General features: G+C 43.5%; 2 protein-coding genes across 7 annotated transcripts in view; one reads left to right on the plus strand and one right to left on the minus strand.

Annotated features, from left to right (window-relative positions):
- Positions 1-239: 239 nt before the first annotated feature.
- On the plus strand, positions 240-17,742 carry SLC35A1 (solute carrier family 35 member A1). 2 transcript variants are annotated; one of them, XM_048299933.1, is made up of 9 exons: positions 240-328; positions 1,365-1,654; positions 4,831-5,008; positions 9,312-9,471; positions 9,836-9,988; positions 11,744-11,810; positions 15,145-15,321; positions 15,722-15,856; positions 17,188-17,742. In XM_048299933.1, exons 2-9 carry the CDS (start codon positions 1,399-1,401, stop codon positions 17,316-17,318), a joined length of 1,257 nt encoding a protein of 418 aa, XP_048155890.1. In that variant the 5' UTR covers positions 240-328; positions 1,365-1,398; the 3' UTR covers positions 17,319-17,742. The 2 variants fall into 2 exon arrangements, with proteins under 2 accessions (XP_048155890.1, XP_048155888.1); XM_048299931.1 differs by lacking the exon at positions 240-328 and having other exon boundaries at positions 1,281-1,654.
- A 1,409-nt stretch (positions 17,743-19,151) lies between these two features.
- RARS2 (arginyl-tRNA synthetase 2, mitochondrial) overlaps positions 19,152-22,497 on the minus strand; it is a 31,599-nt gene continuing 28,253 nt past the window's right edge. For 4 of the 5 annotated variants that reach the window (XM_048299928.1, XM_048299930.1, XM_048299929.1 and 1 more), the window contains 3 exons: positions 21,628-21,702; positions 20,656-20,719; positions 19,152-19,294 (listed from right to left, as the gene is read on the minus strand). In XM_048299928.1, coding sequence (XP_048155885.1) covers positions 19,208-19,294; positions 20,656-20,719; positions 21,628-21,702 — 226 coding nt within the window. In that variant the 3' untranslated portion in view covers positions 19,152-19,207. Of the gene's footprint in view, positions 19,295-20,655; positions 20,720-21,055; positions 21,182-21,627; positions 21,703-22,497 lie in introns of those variants that run through there. The other variant, XR_007202889.1, reaches the window with a different exon arrangement.

Below are 22,497 nucleotides of genomic sequence, written 5' to 3' on the forward strand. Positions count from 1 at the left end.
TTCTAACATTTAAATGCATAGCATTGTGGGATTTTACTGAAGTTTTAATGCAATGGTTGCTTGTTGAAAATCTGTCTTTTAAGTGAAAAAACTTACCCCAGGAGAGTCACTCAAGTGTCACAGCTCCAGCCTTAGAGCAGAACTGTGAAGAAGGTAAAACCAACAAAATGAAACCAGTCTGGCTGCTTGGGCCTGTCCATTTGTGATGGCGTTAACTCAACCCAATGAGTGTAGGCCAAGGCTGGGAGGTTGAGAAGAGGGAATCTGTCTTGGATGGTTCTGGCACCCTTTTAGGTCTCTAGCAATTTCTTGACAAAACAGTGTACAGGTGAGCACACTGCAAACCGTAGGAGCTTGACTTCAGGGGACCTTTTTGAAAGCTCTGTTTTGCTTGTGTTTGAAAAACTAAAGCACAACAGAGAAAAAGTTTCTAGCTTTATGTCATTGTGGCAAATATGTACCAGGTCTGACCAATGCAACTGCGGATAGCATTTCTGTTGTGAAACCCTGAATCATTTGAGCTTTAGGATGAAACATCTTCTCAAATGGAAGCAGGGGGTACTTTAAAATAGATATTCTTTTCATGACAGTAAAGACTTCCACAAGCTGCTACCTGCACAATGCCCAGGTGCACAACTCTGATTGCATAGGGTGTGCTAAGGTTTCTAAATCTCTTTTTCTTGTGTGCCTTGTAATGCAGTGTGGTTTCCTGGCTCGTTCTTAGACAAGCTTGTGACAATGAAGCTCAAAGATTCAAGCTGCTGAATGATTTTTCTGTGGCATTGTGCAGGATAGCATTCTCTTGTTGTTTAACTGTTGGCAAGACACCTGACTTCACTTTTAGAAGTTATACAATAGGGATTAATCCCCAAAGCATTATTTAAAAAACAAAGGAGCGTGAGGGGAGTACTAGGAAAGAACTTTGCTAAATGGTTTTTGACTAGGTGATTTTCTCTGTTGGGAAAATAAACTAGTAGCAGCCAGATGTGCTGCTCCTCCATGTTTTTAAATCATGAGCAGGCACCAATGATTAGATTTATTAATTAAAGTATCAATTCAATTACTAGCTGCAGTTTTATTTTTTTCCCCAGAGAAAAATACCCTGTCACTTCTTTATTAATAAACACTTTTTCTTGCTGTGATCTTTCTATATTATCATCATTTGCTTTGAGGCTTTTATGCTACAGTTCCTACCAACCAACTGGTATTTCAAGAATCCAGAAATACATTTCATTTAAAAGTAAACTGATGATTGAAATTTCATTTTATCCTACTTTGTTCGTTTTCCACTGGAGAAGGTACTGCAGTGCTGTAAAATACTGGAGAATACAATTGTAACCTCCATCTCGGTTTTGTCGCGGCAGAAACGTGTCGGTGGCTACGAGCTTACTCCTGGCAATGAGAAATGCGTGTGAGATTTCCTGGATGTTAGCTGCCAGTAAAACAGTTCCGAAAAGCGGCCGGGTGGAGCAGGATGCTCTCCAGGATATCCAGGCAGGACGGAGCTCGACTCGATGGTTCGGCGCGGGCGGCGGGGCGCTCTGGGCGGCCGCGCTGCACTCTATGGTGCGATGGGAGGAGCGGCGGGGCACGGCGGGCGGCTCCGGCCCGGCGGTCCTGGCGCCTTCGGCGAGCACCATGTCGCCTCCGAAAGGTGAGGGCGGCGCCGCGGGGCGCCCGGCGGGTCCCGCGGCTCCTGGTGGGCGGCACGGCCGGAGAACGGGAACAATTCCCACCCGCTTCCCCAAGAGGAAACGCGACCCGCGCGCAGACTCCCCCCCGCCTCCCCCCTACCAGGGGGAGTGGAACTGGCCTCCCCGCTGGGGAGTGTGGCGCCGGGCGCCACCACCGCGGGAGCGAAGGGGGGGAAGGGGCTACGCGGGGCCGCGGGGTCGCGCTGGGGAGGGGCTCTCCCCGCCTGCTTTCCCGCCCTGCCGCTCTCCTCCCGCCGCCCGGGAGCTTCTTCCCGCGATGTGGCACCGCTGCGTCCCCGGCGTGTGGGCGGCGGGTGCTCCCGGTACGGGGCTTGCCGGGTCCCCGGGACGCCTCCGCCTTTAGGGTCAGCCACAGCCGCCTCTCTCCTGCTGCCAGTTCCCCTCTGAAGGCGTCTGACCGTGGCGCAGCATCTTTGGGGCTTATTTTTTGGGGCACCTTTGGCGCAGGTGTTCAGTGCATGGGGACATCCCCTGCACCCACCCTGTTTGCGCCGCAGGTGTCCCTGAAAATGCCGGCGCGCCCGGGTGCCTACTGGAGTGTGTTTAGATTGGACATTAGGAGGAATTTCTTCACAGAAAGGATGATTAGTTGCTGGAATGGACTGCCCAGGAAGGTGGTGGAGTCACCATCCCTGGAGGTGTTGAAGGAAAGACTGGATGTGGCATTTAGTGGCACGGTCTAGTTGACTTTGTGGTGTTCAGTCATAGGTCAGACTCGATGATACCAGAGGTCTTTTCCAGCCTAATTGATTCCGTGATTCTCTGTGATTCTGTGTACAACGAGGCCAGAGCCCACACGGTCCCGAAGCCAGAAGCTCGGGCAAGCCGGGAGGGTTTAAATCGGCCAGGAAGGCGCCGCCTGCCTCTCTTCCAGCTCTCCCATGGAGGGCCTTGCCCAGGGCTCCCCAGCTCCCGGCAGTGCCTTGGCGGGGCCTGGAAGGGTGAGGGGCAGGAGGCTCCCAGCGGTGTGTGCCAGGTGCGCGGCACCCCGGATAACCTGGCAGGGAGCGAGTTGTGATCCCTATGCCAGGCTTGGCCCGCGGCTGCCTTCCAGGAGCCCTGGCGGGGAGCCCTTAGATGAGCCGTGGAAATGTGTGGGAGGCCCGCACTTGTAGCCCTTAGATGAGCTGTGGAGATGTGTGGGATGCCCGCACTTGTATCCTGAGGCTTTTGGCCTGTCTGGTCCATTTTTGCCAGAAATCATTTCATCCAAGTGGGATTTACTATGAAAAAACCAAAAGCTTCTTCCAGTTCTTCTTTTCTTTAGGCGAGTATGAGTTCAGATTTACCAGCAAAAGTTACAGATGCCCCAGCTATGTTTTTCTTCTGCTCCCCTCACTGCACTGGTACTAATGCAGACATGTGAGCCAGGCTGGAGAAATGTCCAGGCTGAAAATAATTACAAATACTTTTTTACATAATGCTGGAACTATCTAGTCTAGATACTAGATTCATTATGTCTTGCTGCATTTGGTTTACCCAAGTTTCCAAACCATTGACAAATTGGGGCTTTTTTTTTTCCCCTTTTTTTTTTAAAAGGGTAGTTAATAGAGGCAAGGATTAAGTTTAGCTTTAGTTTGGTGGTGCATAGACTTAAAATCTTCACGTGTCAAATCACAGCATTAGTGTAATTTTTGTCAGCACTGAAACATCATTAGAAAATACATTTTTGTAAAACCATATGGGGTTAATTATATTTCCCTCCCCACAATCCAAACTTAATTTAAAAATGGATTACAGCTTGTAAGTCTCTTCTAAGCATTGTTAGTCCAGAAACTAACTGGCTCTGCCTTATGAAAGTGGTTACTGACGTGGGTAAGATTTTTATCTATAGGGAAGTAGCTAATTTAAATTATTGCAGTGGCAGGAGGTATTAACTGTACCTTGCAGAAATGTTACGCAATTGAAGACATCTCTGGCTTGAAAGAAACATGAACCAAAGCATTGGGCGCATTGGATTCAGCAACTCATTCCTATATTAAATAGCAAAGTTTTTACAAAACTACTTATCCTGTATCTTGTTTCCTAATCAGCAGAGGAACACAAACTTCCACCAATTAAAGCACATTTCTTTAGGATATTCGAAACATGACAGTGGCCCTAAAGGTGCTGCTGAATGACCAGTATCCACCAGAGAGATGCCAAACATAACAATCTACCAGTTTGAAAAAGGATTTTGTAGAAGCCACATGTTTGCTGATGTCTCACGTTGGGTTGTGCCTTTATGTAGAGAAATCCCGTTTGGAGTTGTGTGCTGTTTTCTTTGCTGGTTTAGATGTTTGCTTAGCCATTTCCTGACCTGGGAATGCACTGGAGTGGCCTGATAGAATTCTCAGGCCTTAGAGGAGTGCAGATTTATGAAAAACTTCCTTGTGCCAGGAGAGCTTGGACAGGCTAACTCCCAAATTTTGCAGGATAGTAGTTGGTCCAGGTCAAAACTGTTACAAGAATTGCTACTGATGTAGGAGTATAGCAGTGGGGAAGACAGAGGGCATAACGCAGATGATACACAGTCCTTGTGGTGTTTATTTTACTAGGAGAGCCTTAACCTTAGACCTTTATACAGGGAGTTTTTCAAGAAAGCCCTTTGTGTGAAGTCCCATCACCATTCAGAGCAAAATCTTCTTCTTTTACTAACTTAGGTGGAAAATAGGGCTGAAGGAAATTCTGCCTTATTTATTAAGATTTGCTAGATTTCTTTGCTGATACTGAACTTTTCTTCTTTCTGCTTTTGCTAGTCCGCCAACGCTCTTTGTGTCAGAATTCAGTGTATTATGTGAAGAGGATCAGCTGCCATTTCAGTGTGAGTGCCTAGTGTCAGCTAAAGAGCAGGAAAGCATAGAAAGACTTTTTGATTTTTATTAGATAAATATTAATGTATAATTCGTTTTTCTAGAGCATCTATTTTCAAACAGTTGGAGTTCCTGTACCAGCTTCTTTGAGAAGGCTGTAAAATTTAATGAAAACTTCTTTATGGAAAGTGTTTCCTAACATTGTAATTATTGTCTGCTGACACAGTGGTGTTTGATACAGCCCTCCAGCTGGAGAACACACTGTTTCAGTTTGTAAATTAAAATGGGGGTCACGCTGAGTCGTCTCCTCTGTTTTGTTTCAGAAAATGTCAGCTTACTGTTCAAGCTGTACTGCCTCACGGTGATGACCCTGGTTGCTGCCACATACACGGTGGCACTGCGGTACACCAGGACAGTGGAGACAGAACTCTACTTTTCAACGACAGCTGTGTGCATCGCTGAAGTTATCAAGTTGTTCTTGAGCGTGGGCATCCTGGCTAAGTAAGTGTGGGAGTGCTGATCAGTGTTTTGAAAACCAGTCCTTGCTTCTAACCTCAGGTTCTCAGGTACTGAAGTGCAGGTACATTCGAGAATGTGGCTGGATAATCGTGCTGTGGAAGGGTAATTTTAGAGCGGGTTAGAGTTTGTGAGTCCTCATCAACTGAAACTGCTTTGTATACAGCATGATATTGAGGTGTGTCCTCTCTGCATATTTTCTATTTTTGTATGCTTTGGAATCAGTTCAGAGTGTCAGCATGGATTATCCACGATGTTTTGGGTCTTTAAAATGTTGATGTAGATGAAAGTTGGACTTTAATCATCTGCTGTGAGCCATTATCTGCTGAGTTACTTAAAATTCTAGTGTTCCTACTAATAAATTTTCCCAAACAATGTTGCAGACAGACATTTTGCTGTCTCTAATAATCTGCAAACCAACGCTGAAAGACTGTGATCAAGAAATACTCGTTTCTGTAATCCCAGACTGCTGCTAAGAACTAGAACTTGTCCATGCATGAGCCCTCCCTCAAGTAGGGAGGCTGTCAGTCTGGTGCCTTTTCTGTCAGCTTCCCTGTGCTACATCCTTCCTAGGAAGAATCTTCATATTCCGGACTTTTCCGAAGCCCAGTTCTTGCTGTTGTGGTAGAATTTGTTCTTTTAGGGTCTCTGTCTCTCTTTGTGGCTTTTGGTACATCAGAAGGCTGGCTGTTATCTGCCAGAGGATCGTGGAGTCACATGATGTACTTCAGATTTTCATCAGATCTTTTCCTCTTAACATACAAATGGCATTTTATTTGAAGTGAGGCAATATTTGAGTGTGATCAACTGCCTTTTTTTTTAACCTTTCATTAAATGGAATGTGTTAGAGTAGGCAGGTGTGAGCAGTAGGGAATTTCTGTTTTTCTCTTCATGCACCCTGGGCTTCTCACTCTGTCAGCACAAAATGCTGGCAGAAGTGACTCTGCTGACACGTGCTGTGGTTCTCACTGTTGTGACCAGTGAGGATCCCACTGGCTCTCTGGAGACTGTAGCAGCCCATGTTTCCCAATAGTGAGGGACCTCTGGGTAGCCTCACCTGTGTGTAATTTGTCAAATCTTGTGCACCTGGGACCCAGGCTGTGTATAGTACACCTAGTGCAGCGGGGTAAGCCATCCCTTTTGTTAAGGGTCTGTAATACTGTGTTCATTAAATGTATGAATGGTCTTTTTTACTTGAAATAATTAAAAACTAAATTACTTTTAACTCGGAAAGGAGTCTTAGCATGTTGTTGTTTTTAGAACAGCCCTGCACAGCCAAAAGTCTCTGTAGCCCCTCATCGTCCCTTTATCAGCAGAGGATGTGTAGAATAGAAGTGTAGCCAAGGGGGCAAGCATGGGCTGAGCTTTTCTTAGCTGATGGCAGAAACATATGGATTCTGTTGTCTTGTGTTGGCAGATGTGATGAATAATCTTTCTTCCTTCATTTTGCTTTTCATATCTCTACGGATTTGTGTTTTCATCTCTAATTTATTTTCTAAGCTGGGAGTCCTTGTTTAATTTTCTGTGATCATTATAGTTCCCATCCTTAGAGCATTTCCAGTATTGTTACATCCCTTTTGAAACAGGATCCAGAGCTGCATGCTGTATTCAGGATGTGATTGTGCCATGACATTAGGCAGAGGACTGAAGGTGCTTTTTCTCTTGGCCTCAGTTCTTTTCCTAAGGATTCTGCTCATTTCTCTGAAGCTGAGCCTTGAGCTGGTGCCATCCAAGGGCTACTTGCATCTTTTTGTCAGGTGCCCATGACTAGATTAGAGAGGGTTGCTGTATTTAGGGGTTGTCATTTCCTATGGTTCTTTCTCCTTTATTGACACCTGAGCCTTATTTACCAGTTAAAATGGGAAGAATCAGGTTCACTGAGCTGTTTGGAGGTTATAATGTCTATTCTGATCTGGTCAGCTGGTGGGGTTTTTCTCTCCATAACTGAGAGAGATATGGGCACCTGCAGGCACCATTCATCAGGCCATGCTCACCTCTCCTTGGTAGGATGTCTGGCATGCTGATGGGTCCAAAAGATGCCAACTTTCTAGTAACCTCCCTTTTCAGATCACTTATGAATATGCTGAACAGCATCAATTCCATGTAGCTTCATTCTGTGTCTCCTTTACATCTTCCTTCAGTTTTAAATCCTAACCAATTTGTCTCACCCAAGGCAAGGTGCCTTTGTAGTTCAGTAACCAGTCAGAAGATAGAATACCATCTCTTTTTACTGTACAGCAGGATACATTTGTGTGGGGACCTTTTCTTTTTGAAAGAGACAGCATTGATAACTGCAGTATACAGGATACAAGAGTACAACTCCCGCGTTGTTCCAGCTGCAGAATTTGTTTTCTTACACATTATTATATGGTGCCTTCACTGTTTACTCTTAAGGTATCTCCTGGAGGGCACATTGAATGGATAAATGCCAAAGAATTGTCTTTCAAAAGTGAAGCTTACGATAGTTTAAACTGTGCTAAAAATTAAGTCAACTGTACCCTCCATTTCTCATGCTTATTTAAAGTCCTGTTCACCATCTGGTAATAGCATTTGCTACATTCTTAGCTGGTACATAACTACTTAGCAATGGATGAAGAAAAGCAGAGGTGTTTTGCAAACTCTAGTTTTAACTTCAGCTTTGCTAACAAATGCGTGTTTCTGTTGCACAGATGATAATTATTAGTATCTCTCACCTCTTCATACCTAGGAATTGGCTTTGTGAATGGGGTAATGAATTTATGAAAGGAGAAATGGCTTTAAAGTGAAAGAGAATAGCTTTAGGTGAGATATTAGGAATAAATTCTTTATAGGAATTCCTTTATAGGAATAAATTACCCAATTTTCTTGTACATCTTATTTCCCAGTCCTAGACAGTGTAATAAATACATTCAGAAATGGAATAAACAAAAAAAAATTGCCCATAATATCAATGACTCCTAACATTTTGTACAGTTCTGTATCTAGTGCAAGTTACCATGGTGAGCTGTAGCATGAACTCTTCCCCTTTTCTTGTATTGCAAACTTCACTTTGAGTGCTACTTGTCCATGGATTTTTTTGTCATGGTTGTTGTCTGTGGCCAGACATGTCTGGTTTTTTGTGTGTGCTTTCTGTTATGGAAAAGTACAAAAAGAATCCTTTGCAGCTGCCTGTATAAAGACTGCTCTTCCTACGGGGGGAAAAAAAGCCAGGAAAAGGAAGTATATGCTTGGTGCAAGTAGGGAGGAAGGTAAGGAAGGGGAGAAGTTTGAATGGAAGGATCATGAGAGGGTAAAGCCTCTAATTCTTTGTAGAGGAAAAGTTGAAGAACTGGAGTACAGAGTCAGGAGTTGATCAGGAAAGGAAAATATGCTGAAACGAGGTGGTTAAAGCTATTTATTTATACAAGTGTGCAACAGAAGCACAAGGAGAGTTAAATTTAAGAGCAGTACAGTTTGCAAGTTGAAAGGCCTGTGGGAGGGGGCAGGAATTATTTTGGATGTTGGTATTTGTCAGTGCTAAGCCAGTGAAGATTGGAAAGGGGGGCTGTGGGAGAACTGGGAAGAGGACTGGAGCAGCAGCAACAAGTAAGCAGCAAATGTCAGATTGATGTGCAAGTGATAAGGGAGAGCCAGTAATGCAGAGGTCAGCTGTGAACAGCTGAGTAGCAAACTGCAAAAGGGGGCAGCAGCCAGCAGCAACGCGCTCTTCCCCATTGCCTGCTCTTTCACACGCTGTAATTACTTGAAGGAGAGGTGTGAAATGCAAGGACAGGGACAGGCACAGGGAGCTGCCACACACCTGCCAGACCTCTTCACGTGTGTGCTGGTGCTGGTCCAGCATCTCCCACAGCACAAGTGAGACCGGGAACCCATGGCTGACTGAGGAATGAGAGGTTTTTCTAGGTAAGTAGTGTGCAAGGGTACAATCCTTTTTTGGCTGTACTGTGAGGCCCAGTTTAAAGGGGATCTGGAAAATCATGAGCATTTGACATCACACACAAACATTAATACCCAGTAAAAAAAGGGAGACACAAACAACAGCCTTCTGTTCCACTGCCTGTATTGACCCACTGCTACACAATAATGCATCTAACTTCCTGATTCCAGAATGTTTCTCTCACCTTCAGGGCTTTCTACTTGTTGAAAACCTCACTTGTTTTTTGCCAGTTAACCTTTTTTTTCTTGTATGAGCAGAAACTGATTGTGGAGAACAAAATTTCAGGCCTCCCAAAGGATTCATTGATTTGATTTCTTTTGTAAAATACCAGTTTAAGAATGCCCTCAGTTATGCTAATATTTTATTTTGCAGAGAAACTGGAAGTCTGACAAGGTTAATAACATCTTTAAAAGAAAATGTATTTGGAAGTCCTAAAGAATTGCTAAAATTAAGTGTTCCATCTGTGGTGTACGCTCTCCAAAACAATATGGCGTTTGTGGCTCTTAGCAACTTGGATGCTGCAGTCTACCAGGTAATACACGTTTCTGTCAGTAACAGATCTGGAAATATATTTCTCTTTCCTGATTCATGAGGCACATGTATCAGGTATTTGTCTGCTGTGCACGCAGCACTCTCTTCAGCCTCAGTGTTAAAAGCCAAACTGTGCTTTGTTATATTCAGAGCATACACTCTGCTGCAGAGCTCTGGCTTTCTGAGCTAAGCCACTCACTGCTAGAGTCACTTCAAATTCACTTTGTTGTAGTTGGCGATGGATCTGTAGGAAATCAATGAATATAAAAATCTATCGTTCTGTAGTTGAATTTTCTATTTTATTTTCTTGTCTTGGAGGAGTTTCTAAAACCATGTCCTCTACACTACATTCCCATCTTCTTTAGGTGACGTACCAGTTGAAGATCCCTTGTACAGCTTTATGTACAGTCCTGATGCTGAACCGTACCCTTAGTAAGTTGCAGTGGTTCTCTGTCTTCATGCTCTGTGGTGGTGTTACCCTTGTTCAGTGGGAGCCTGCTCAGGCTACAAAAGTACAGGTAAGAGTTAGTATTTTGCCTCTTCAGCTAAAGAATAAACGATCATTGATCACTGGCTTTCACATTTATTGTGTACCAGTTCAGGCAGGCTTATGGTATTGCTCCAGTCTCACTTGTTGGAAGCGCAGCTGATTGCTACAATTAGTATAAATTACTACAGTCATCATAATCAGTCTAATGCACCATCCTAGGAGTGTCTGAGTAATAGATTGTTTCCAGCAGTTGGCCTTGGTAACATCATAATTGTTGGAACAGAGAATTTGGAATCAAAGCACTGGGAGGAATTAGGAGCTAAGCTCCAGCACAGTGTGGGTATGTCATTTAAACACACCCTTCAGAGGTACTGACCTAATCCGGTTCTAGGGATGAACAAGTGTCTTCTGTTTCTTAGGTCATAGCTGCTGCTCAGCTGCATTAGTGGGAAAGGCAGGTCAGGCCTCTGGGAATACCGGCCACAGCCCAGTAGACAGTGCCTCTGAGCACTGCATGAGTACCCACAGAAAATGAAACACCACACAGCTACACCGAGCTGAGCTGAGGGACAGCCCTAGATAAGCAAGTGCATGTTGTACTGCAGTGAAATGCTGATAATTTTGCTCCACTTAATGAACTACTTCTGTGTCCTGATTTTGGCTGGGATAGAATTAATTTTCTTCCTAGTGATGCCATGAAGATTTTTTGCCTTCTCTTTTATACCCCTGTTATACCTTTTTTACAAGTTCTATATTCTTAGTGCTTTTTGCCTACATTCTTGGACTTGTTTGTCCAGCTAGAAGACTAAACATTTTAGAAGCTTCATAGGTAGGGGTTAGTGTGCCCCAGACCCCAAGGTCCTCTCCAGAACACATTCTGTAAACTAAGATAGAACCATCCAGGGGAAGGCTCCTTGGGGAGGGGGGCTCATTCAAGCCTCTCATTGGGGAATTTTTGATAGATATGCTAATTAGTAAGACCTATAATGTTATACTAGATCTTTTGGGGGTGTGCACTGTGGTGTGCATTTCGGTGCATTCGACCTGGATGTAGTGCACCTAAGGATCCTTAAAATAAATACAAAGGTAAAATCCCTTTTCCCTTCTACCCATGTTTGACTCTTGATTTTAAGATGAGGAAAAGGCATCACTAGTAGCTGGTTCAGTGCTGTGTTTTGGATTTAGTATGAGAACAATGTTGGTAACATTGGTGTGTTACCACACAACACAGTTGTGGCTCAGTAGTGCTTAACCATGAGTCCAGACCTTTTCCGTGTCTCCTGCTCTGCCAGTGAGGAGGGGCACAAGAAACTAGGAGGGAGCATGGCCAGGACAGCTGACCTGAACTGGCCAAAGGGATATTCCATACTATAGTATGTTACATCCAGTATTGAAAATCAGGGAATTTGGCCAGGAGGGGCTGATTGCTGCTGCAGGATGGGCTGGGCATCTGTCAGCAGGTGGTGAGCAATTGTCTTGGTTTTCTTGGGTTTTATATCTCTCTCTCCTTTTGTCAATAGTAGAATTATTAGTAAATTTTATTTTGATTTAAGTATTAAACTGTTTTTACATCAACCCACAAAGTTTCCCTTTTGTTTTCGATTCCCTTTCGATTCCCTTTCCCCTTTCGATTCTCCTCCCCACTGTGGGGCTTGGGGGGGAATGAGTGAGGAGCTGGGTGGTGCTTAGTTGCCGGCTGGAGTTAAACCGTGGCACTCTGGAACTGATTACTGTGAATTACTGAAGTGTTGTATCTTTTTTAAAGTAACGGCTGATGTTGCAGGTGGAGCAGAATCCATGGCTAGGGTTTGGAGCGATTGCTGTGGCTGTTCTGTGTTCAGGATTTGCAGGTACAGTATTATTTCTGTTCACGGGCTGCATCTAAAGGACTGGAGAACTCACAATGTTTAAAACTGAACATTCTACATTTGTTAACTGTCTTCCTGTAATAGTTTATTCCCTCTGCCCATAATTATCTTCTACTTCTGGTAATTATGGCAGATTCATAATATGATTACTCCCATTGTCAAGCAAATGATAGGAGCATGTGCCATTGGTTTTACATGATGCAACATAGAAGGCTGGTTTGCAAGTGGAAGTGTCTTTCAAATGCTGTGAATAAGACTGTAGGGAGCAGCATAATGACTCACTGTGTACATTTAATTAATGTACATCAATTTTATAAAGTTTACTTTGCAGTGAATAGCTCCTCTATGGTGATCACATGAAATAGTTGTATTTTTTTAACACAGGGAACTGAGCTCCTCTCTCAGCTCTTGCACCAGCCCGGAAATACACATTGCCATAGTTCTGTAGGTGGAAAATCTAACTGGGATGCAGAGGGAGCATGAGGAAAGCAGAGAGGTAGATTAGTAGCAGGAAGTCTGGATAAACTCAGTGAAGGATTTTTGGTTTTATTAATTTTTGCTTTGTTCTAAAGCCAGTGTCTCTCCTCAGGGTAGTTTTTTCTTTGTCTTCTGGAGAAGGACACCAAAACTTTAGGACAAGTGAACTGGTGCTCAGAAATAAAGAAATGCAAATTACTTCTTAATTTGAAGTTTGGCTCACAGGGGCATTTTCCCCTGGCTGTAAACTGGATTCTTCCCCCCTCCTCTGTAAAAAACCAAGGTACTGTCACCCACCTCTAGTACTGTAAAATCCTGAAAGAATAATCTTATGCTGTGCATAGATGCTCATTACTCATGGAAAAACATTCTGGTGGGCAGAGGAGGAAAGGAGGAGAGTGTCATTCTTACTTGGTGGTGTTTCAGTGAAATGGGCACTTTGGAGCAGAAATACTAAATAAAACTGTGTAGAGCTCAGTCAGCTTTTCCTGGAAGGTTATGAATTTCCTCATTTAAATAGATGCTCCCAGGCCACAAGACAAAATACAGCCTTCAGAGTCTCCTGAAACTCCTGCTTTCCCCAGTAATGTGGGTCAACAGCTGTGCTTCCAGAGGTCTGCAAATTCAGAGCACTGACAGGCTGATGCAGACAGCTTGAGACACTTAGGGCTTTCTTCTCCTGCAAAAGGATTGCAGCTTGGGTTTCCTTGCTGACAGCTGAAGCTCTGGGGCAGCTGGGAGGGACAGTGTGTTTCATCCGCAGAGCTCCTTATGCCCTTGGGGCTTTACATGTTGAAAACATAAATCCTATTCAAATTCCCTTCCTCTTCTTCCTTCCCACGCTCACATGAAGCAGTTATTTTGGCATTAGACCTCCAGTTTCTGGACTGACCATGTTTTACAGAGTGTTTTATTATTCAAGCAAAAGAAAAAAAAAGGTTAAGTGTTTTTGTCACTTAGAGATCAAAAATAAGATTTTTCTTTAAATTGCTGATCCTGTGATAATTCTCAAGTATCTGGGGCCCCAACAATGCTTTTAAAAGTATTGGACAGATAATTTAATGGCAGATCCTTTATGACTTACAACAGTTCTGAAGAGTGAGTTCTCTTATTGGCCCCCATACTTTCCTTCCTCTTGCCTAGTGGATTTGTGAACTGTATATTCACAAATCTAGAAGCATAGTTTTATTGGTTTGCCTACTGTTTTCTCAGTTTATAAAATTTGCAAATATGGTTCATACTTGCAAATTTAATGCCAAATTTCTGTTACATTGGTTACACCTGGTTGTGCTCTGTGGGTCTTCTCAGGGGGCAGAAATCTCAAGGTAGTTATTCTGAGTTTAATTTAAAGGTTGCAGTCAACTAGTTTGTTGTTGTTTACACTTCAAAAATTTATATTCCTATGAGGTAATATAGTATTTCCTTGTTTTTGTAATTATTTGAACCCCTGAAATAGAAATCTGCTCTGTCATTTATTCACCATAAATACTCACTATACTCTATTAAATTATAAATTGCATTTTTTGTCAATAAAAGAGTAGCGAGACCTTCCTTGAAGCTAACTTGGGGATTTTAGAGGGGGGTGTGCCTAGGCCTTCTAACACATGGGTCTTTTGCCACCTGTATTGGTTCCATATTATTTTCTGATATGGTATGAAGGATCTTGTGTGATATTAATCACCAATAAACTTCTAGTCAATAGGGCTCTCACCAGAAGGTCATGGAAGTGGCTGGTAAGAGTCTTGCAAACTGCTCTCCCTGTTTTGAAATGTGGAGGAAATTCCAGAACTTGACAGAGTCGTGATGGGTGAGCAGTGGTTAAAAAGGCAGGTGGTGATGGCCTTGCCAAATGTCTGCCTTTTAGTCTGACAAATGCCTCCCAAGTAGGATAATGAAGAAGTATTTGGGGAGTTTCTGTAATGCAGAACATAAAAATAATGCTCTTCAGTATGAGCTTTAGATTAAAATGAATTCCACTTCCTCAAAACCAACCTGTAGTTTCAATTAGCAGAAGGCTTCGATTTTGATTTGCTCTGTAATCCTCTGAAGCTGTGGTTTCAGAACGAGCTGCTCTGCCAAGTGCTCTGTGAGCACAAAGCTCCTGAGGAATTTTCAGTTTCAGTACTGAGGTAATAGAGATCCTCCCTTCCTCCCCTACCCCCCAAGAAAAATTGGACTAAAATCAATCAATCTAAAACTAAAATCAACATTAAATTATTTACATGGAGGCTGTGGATTGAAAAAGGGCAAAGATGGGAAAGGGTAAGGATAAAATAGATTGAGGGAAACCTTCCTGTTGAGTCAAAGCAGATCCTCTTGCTAGACTGAGCCCCAGGGCCTGACCAATGGTTTCGGCCTAAAGGTTTTAACTGCACTTAAACTTAACAGCCTGATTTGAACAATTTAACAAAAGATTCTGTAAGACAACAGTAACTCGCTTATAGGCCTAAGTTAGTTACGAATCTGAAGTGCTTGAGAATGTAAGAGAGGAACATCCATAGTCCCTTTGCTGTAGCATATGCATGCTCACACAGATGTTAAGGAGTTTGTACAGGGCAAAGAATGCCCCTGGAGTTCAGTGAAGGGCTCACATGGGATGCCTTTTCATCTTCTCAGCGGGCCAGGGCTTGAGCCTGGAGGAGTGGGGGCACCAGCCAAGGATCCATCATTGGCCTTCAGCAGTGGTCTTCCAGGGATAGTGAACTTGAGAGTTTGCTGGCTCTAAGCGGTGTCCCACTCTGAGCGAGGTTGTCTGGTTTTAAAATGCAGTAAACTGTGAATCATTCTTCTCACTGAAATGTTTTTGGTTTTTTGTTTGTTTTGGTTTGGTTTTTTTCAGGAGTTTATTTTGAAAAGGTGTTAAAGAGTTCAGATACTTCCTTGTGGGTGAGGAACATTCAGCTGTACTTATCTGGGATTGTGGTGAATTTATTTGTTGTGTACATGTCAGATGGAGCCCAAGTTCTAGAGAAAGGGTTTTTCTATGGCTACACATACTACGTCTGGTTTGTCATCTGTAAGTATCTTGTGGTTTTAGTCTTTTGGCATTGCTTTTCCTCTTTAACAATGATATAACTGATTGCAGGAAGCTACAAATTCAGTCTAACACTCCTTCTACTGTGTTTTGATGGATTTTATTTAAAAGTATCATTTCCTTGGAAGTTACTCACTTACTCAATTTAAAATTGTGCTGAAACAGCAGCCTAAATAATTGACTAGCAAGTAGATCATCTTTAAGTGAGTCATATCTTATTTACTGGATGCCACATAGACATCCCATTCCACTGAATGATATGTTAAATCACTAATTAGGACAATGTAGCCCAAACCAGGAGCACACTAGTGGAGTAAAATGCATCATTTCAAGAGTAACCAACTGCACCTGTACTAATGGTAACACCTTATCTACTTCCTAGTTCTGGCCAGTGTAGGTGGCATCTACACCTCGGTGGTTGTTAAGTACACAGATAACATCATGAAAGGCTTTTCTGCAGCAGCAGCCATTGTTCTCTCTACTGTGGCATCAGTCATCCTCTTTGGCCTTCAGATAAGTAAGTGCCTTTTTGCCTTTGATTTGATGGCCGTGCATGTTTCCTGCCTGTCCAGCCTGCTATACACAGCCCATACCAAAGCCATCATTTGTGCCCCCTCTCAGTTTTTCTGGTTTTAGCTTCAAGTCTTCTCCAGGACTCCTGTGCACTAATGCATCATTGTCTCTGTTGTGGTGCACAAGGTGCCTGATGACTCTGTGCTTTCAAAGGCATCGGTGGTTTGTTTTTTCAGAAGCATCTACAACATCAAACAGAAAGGTTCTTTTGGTTTAAACAGCTTTATTTTCATGCATCACTTTCTGATGCAGTTTAGTGTGTGATACAGCTGTTTACCTGGAACTGCTGTTGATAGGTTATTATTTCTTGTTTGGTTTAGTACAGCCAGTGCCAAATTAATTCCTCAGCTATTTCTTCAAAGGGCTTTACACATCCCTGTTGAGTTACACCCACTACAGCATTAACTTCTACTTTCCCCATCTGCTGTGGACACCATGTCAGAAAGTCAAAGAGCAGCTGAGGTTTTGACTGACTGATGTGGTGGATGTTTTTGAGGGCAAACAGCAGATGGCTCTGGGCTGTTCTGCAGCTACAAAGGATTTTCTCCCCAGTCAAGTCTGCATCTGGTACTGTGCCCAGGACTCTTACTCAGTCCTTCACTGTTTAGTTGTGGGTAGTTTCCTACCTTAATCCAAAGATGATGTGGCAAAATAGTGGAAAAACTAGCTTTCTGATGTAGTATTAGTGAGACAAAACTTAGAGAAAGTTTGCATAACGAGAAGACAATCAGTGTTTTGCTGCAAAAGAGCATCATAAAGGAAGGGATGAAAAAAACCCCACTTAATTTTAAAAACTTACTTGGGCAGAGTGTTTTACTGACAGTTGACACAAATCAAACCTGGACTAATGAGTTTCCTTACTTGTTAATAGTTTCTTAACCCTGTCTAGACTTGGAAAGGCAAAAAAGATGTGTCATCACAGGCTACTTTATTACATTTACTGCTTTTTATTAATTTTATCAATAAGCAGTTAAGTTTATTGTAATGTAAGCCTGTCCAGATGGCACCTGGGACTGCAGGAGATGCTTCACTCTTGCTTTTATGACCACCACATTCTTGCTGATGAGACTAACGGGAGATGCAGGGATTGTAAACACTCAAGAGTTCCCAGTGACAGAGGATGAAGCTAAATGCTGTGACTTACCAATAGCTTGCTGTCCTGTTTAGTTATGGGTGACTTCAATACTCTCATTCAGATCTCATCATAACTTACACAGCTTGCTGAAGGTTTCTTCTTACATGAATATTTATTTAAGCTATTTTGTCTCCTTTCAGCTGTTACCTTCTCCCTGGGTGCTCTACTGGTGTGTATTTCTATTTACCTCTACGGATTACCTCGACAAGACACCACAAAAATCCAGCCCTCAGAGACTAAGAGCTCAAAAGAGAGACTTGCTCCTGTGTGATGTTGTCCATAAAAAGGGACAGATGGACAAGAGAAAAAACAGACTTTAAAAATGATTTTTTTTTCCAAAATTAGCCTTAAGCTAGTCATGAAATGGTTTAAGTGGGATAGACTAAAAGCAGAAGTTAGTTCTGTTTTACGTGTGGAGTTTCCAGTGGCTGACACTGAGGCTACACTGCAGCTGAGGAGCTGGCTGGGTATTTTATGGAAGGTATTCTTCATTCACATTGACAATGAAGAGTCTGATTTACAAGGAAAACCCAATGAAGGAACTGATCACTCAATTGTATATAATGTATATAACAGAGGGAAATCGGTCCTTTGTGTATTTGATAAACTGTCTTGCTCTTTGAGGGCAGAAATGCCCGAAAGCTTCATAAGAAATTATTAAAAAAAGCAACTACTGCCAGCATTTTCTCTTAAAATACTTGGCAATTGTAGTTTGATTAATGACAGGAACTGTTTCTCTTCTAGGCAATAGGTACAAGATGACACAACTCTACAGGGACTACCCCTGCTTTGAGCATCACCTACCTCAGAGTGATTAGAGGCAGCCCTTGCTGTCTGGTTTAAAAAGTCAGAGAAGACTCTGAAGTTGTGGATTTCCTTCTTCTCTTCAAATGTTTTCTATACCTGCTGTAAGGGGTAGAGGGATCTTCTATGTGTAGTACAGGGGAACATTTGTATTTGTTCCTGTACCTCTGGCTTAATTATGAGTTAGTCAACACAAAGTTTCTGTCTACAAGATTTTTTCTCTCTAAACTTCTCTGTGCATACAGAGTGATACTTGAAAATGGTTCCTGTGCATGTTAGCCTTTAATTTATTAGTGCCAACTCTGTAATTTCAACCTCCTTCCTCATCTTGTTAGGCTTTCTAGAAATTTCAGCTCTACATTGGGGGAAAACTGACCCTGGTGCATTTGGGCAGCTTGTTGACATTCACAGTGGAGTTGTAACATGACCAAGTTCATACTCTTGGATATATTCCTTCAGACATTAATTAAGCAGCTGGGTTTTACTTGAAAGTGGGGCACATTAAACACAGCAGTAACAAACATGCTTAAATTCTCTTCCAATGGGAGAGGATGTTCCCCTCTGCCTTTTACTGACTGTTCTGTGTATCAGAGCAGCCACCACAGTGCTGCTCTTGGGAGTTGAGGCTTCCATGGTGGAGGGTAGTGCCAGGCACCTGCAGGAGCTCGCAGGTGCTGCTCCACCTCTCTCCAGCGGTGTGAGGCTCAGGGCTGCCAAGCAGCACCTGCCACGTGGGTCAGTGTACACAGTGCTGAGCGAACACTGTGCTTCCTGTTCCACCAGCTGGCCAACAGTCTCTTCTTGCTGGCCATCACGTCAGCGTGACAGAGGAAGGGCTGAGGAACAGGGTGTGGTGTGACACCTGCCAGTTGGGCTTGGCTGAGGCTTCTGAAGGGGGAATGCAGCACAACACACAGGAAAAGGTCTCTGCATGGTCTGAGTAACTCTGTTTGTTAAACAGACAGAGCACCTTGATCCATTGTGGCATTAGGCCTTGGTACACAGTGGCAACCACAGGAATGGAGAACTTTGCTTAGGGCAGCACAGTTAACACCACTTCCTCTACCAAAAGGATGTGATATTTACATGGCAAATACACAGCGAGTATCTTTTATGGGAAGTTCCAGGTAGAAGTGCCACCAAATGCCCGAAGAAAGTGATTGTGACAGCCTTGCCCCCTGCAAATGGCCATGCAGCACCTGCTCTTCTGCAGTTGGTAGGATGGAGAACACAAACTTCCCAGCGCAGATGGAGTTTTCAGCCTGCAGGAGCAGTGACACACAGGAGAGGATTCATATCATTGTAGAAAAAAATCATTTTACTAAGAGATGTGACTTTACATTGCATATGGCCTCGTTACATTTGAGTTATGGGTGTAATGCCAAGAAGTTTCATTCCGTTGGCTAGAACCAAGCGTGCAGCTTGGAAGAGACAGAGCCGTGCCTGGAAAACAAGAAAAAAGTCGTTTTAGGGTAGTGCTACAGAATAGGGTGTGGTTCCTGGAACAGCAGTTTGAAGCAGAGGTGAGAACACCGTGTGCAGCCTGTCCCTGTGCAGTCTCAGCCCCTACCAAGATTCAGATCTACACATAACCTGAGCACTAGGGAACACACCAATGCTGCCAGAATTCACACCAGCTGCTGGCAGCCCATTACTGCACTGTCAACAGAGGGACACTTTGTCAAACAAAGGAAGCTGGAGAGGAATGTCCAGCCCAGCCCTTGTGGCAGAGCAAGCAGAGATGCCTGAATAAGAGTGCAATGACTAAAAACTGAAAATCTTTCATGCACCACGGGCTAGTACAGCCTGAGGATACTGCTGGAATCCCTCCCCTCGCTGTGCCTGGGTGACAAGCTGTCAAACAACTATGGGCTGCTTTGAAAATTTCACTCTCCCTTGTCAATGTCTTGGCTGTTATACAGCTGGCTGTTGGGAAGGGCTCTATCAAGCTTGATCCAAAAATCATAGTTCTTGAAAGCTGTCACATTGCAAGATATTTAGAAATATTTTTATTTACAGGATAAGGTACTGAAACTTTCCTTTAAATCTGATGTAGTCCATCTCCAAAGGCACAGATGCCTACAGTATCTAAGCTCAAACACAGACTGCAGCTCCACCATTTCCACTGAATGCTTTTCCCCTACAGCACAACTCAAGACTTAAATGTGACTTCCTACCAAAATCAAATAGGTAATTCCTTTTGAAATAGATGAAAGAAAACAAGAGAGGCAGTGTAATTAATATATCATTTACTGAGTCATTAGGGGGTCAAACATTGCCTTGGAGATCAGTAAAAAGAATTTGCATTTATAAGGAATGGCACATTAACAGTTGTCAGCCTATGTGCTTTAGCTAGAGAGGCAATACCGACAACTTGGGATATGTAGGTGGCAAGAGGGAGGAGACAGATTCAGTTCTCTCCTAATTCTCTATCTTCCCACATAACCACTAAAGGAAACCATCAAAAGTCAACCACCAATTAAATGCTCAAATGTTTACTCTTAAAATATTTAGAAGGAAAGGTGATGAGAAGGTGTTTGACTGGGTCTGGAGCAGCTGTCCTTAAGGAACGTTGTGTTTTGGGAGGATCAAGCAGAGCAGCCCTTTCCAGGAGGCACAACTGTGAACAGCAATCCCTGCATTCCCTAAGCAGTGCCGGCCTCGGGAGAGCCTGGCTGTCGGCTCCTTCACCTGTGGGTGCGTATTCCCCCCAGTGGTGACACAGCTGGGCTGGCAAAGCCCTGATGGATCCTTCCACGGGGCTGCCTTGCCAGGCTCCAGCCCCCAACCCCGCGGTGCCGTACCTGTGCCACGTCAGGCGTGCTGCCTTTCACGGGAAGGGTTTTGTGTGCCACGGCTGCCAGGTGGCTGAAAGGGAAAACACGGGAGAACAGTGAGAAGGAGCAAGTCACTTGACAAATGCAGTGCTGTGGGCTACAGAAAGCAGCAGAACTGGAAGAGCCACCCACAACTGCAGCATGCCAGAGGCTGATTTCCAACAGCTTCTCACCTGGCTGAAGGAGGGCATGGTTTTCTGTAGCCTGCATGGTGTTGATGGCACGCCCTGACAACTTAATTCTCCTGAAATAACCCCAAAATAATCTCCCTGCTAAACACATACCCTCCCACTCCCTGCCCTCCATCCCCCCAAAAAACCCACAAAACAATCTCAGGACTGCTCTGGGAAGATCCTTGACAACCTACCCTATCATTCCAAGATGCATGATTCTTTGTACAGTTTTCCTTAACTTGTTAAAGCCTTCCCCATACACAGGCTCTACAGCTTCCTCCACCAAGCCTACTCCAGCATTTCATGGTGCTGTCCAATCCCTATGGGAATCAGATACACAGTAGAACTTACACTAATAACAAGCTTTGTTCATGGGCTGAGATAGTGGTTAAAAGCAGTTTGGATAAAATTTCCTAGCTGAAATGTTGATATTGAGAGGATGTTATCAGCTCAAATCTGCTCCTTAAGACATCATTAGTCCACCATGATTTTGGGTTCAGATACTGTGTTTCAGCCAAGTGATTATTTTTTCTTAAAAGCTGTTAAGCTTCTGAGGAGGGTCCTGGCTCCAGCCTTGATCTCTACTATTTATTACATTATTTGCTATCCTACTTTATATATTTCCTGCTTCATGGAAACTGTCCCACACATTTGCATCTTCCTACTATTTTTACTCTTCAAAGCAGTGCAGATATGAGGGCTGCAGAGCCAACTCAGGAAGACCTGTCCTCACTGGAGACACCACCAGTATCAGCAAACACCTTACCTCAGTGTGAGGAGGTAGCTGACAATGTGCTTGGGTTGCAGATCCTGAGAAGATCTATACAGGACCTCGTCATACCTGTGAAGGAAGAAAAGGATTGTTTGGTGCTGAAGTGGTACAAGGTGTACTCAGATAGAAGGCTCGTCAGACTTGCTTAAGTCAGAACAAGCACACAACCACAGCTGTAGAATTAGCACAACTAATCTTCTGAAGCAGACCTAAGCCATGTCATTAGCACACAACTGATTATTCCTTCCTTGTTCACTTGTTACTGAAGGAGATTGCTTCTGCTCCTCATCATGCAAACACCTCGGAGAGGCAGGCTATAGCAAAGAGAACACGAGAGCTATATTTGCTCCTGGAACATTATGTCTGGTTTTACATCTCAACACTAATTGTAAGTTTCTAGGAGCAAAAAATGTGTTAAATAACCAAGGAAATCAAAATAGTCCGTTAGAGAGCATTGCCTTTAGTAAATGCAGCTTAGAATTTTAAGTAGATAAAAAGAATATTGCAACATTAGAAAAAGACAAATCCTGGAATACAGAATCACACAGAATGGGTCAAGTTGGATGGGACCACAGTGGGTGGTCCAACCTCCCTGGTCAAGCAGGGTCATCCTACATCACTTACACAATACAGTTAACTTTGTAAGACAGTATTAAACAGGGTAGTGCAAGCAGAGGCAGGAGATCTATGTTTTTTCTTCATGTGTTTTGCTGTCCTTTTTCACAGCCTGCAAGAAGGTACCAACACCTCTGGGGCTGAAGAGATTTCAAATTCAAAGTGGGGAGTGGACTTCTTGATCTCTGCTCAGCTCCCAGGCCCATCACTGCCAGCATGCCCAAGCTGACCTGCCATGGAACCTTCCTC

Source organism: Corvus hawaiiensis, chromosome 3 (genome assembly GCF_020740725.1).
Source record: "Corvus hawaiiensis isolate bCorHaw1 chromosome 3, bCorHaw1.pri.cur, whole genome shotgun sequence".
NCBI classification, from domain to species: domain Eukaryota; kingdom Metazoa; phylum Chordata; class Aves; order Passeriformes; family Corvidae; genus Corvus; species Corvus hawaiiensis.

Bases quoted from the DNA above. Each gene is read 5' to 3' on its own strand.
- SLC35A1 (XM_048299933.1), top strand. From the start codon at position 1,399: ATGAGAAATGCGTGTGAGATTTCCTGGATGTTAGCTGCCAGTAAAACA. The intron at 5,009-9,311 runs GTAAGTGTGGGA...TTTATTTTGCAG, and splicing joins AGCGTGGGCATCCTGGCTAA to AGAAACTGGAAGTCTGACAA. The intron at 9,472-9,835 runs GTAATACACGTT...CATCTTCTTTAG, and splicing joins TGGATGCTGCAGTCTACCAG to GTGACGTACCAGTTGAAGAT.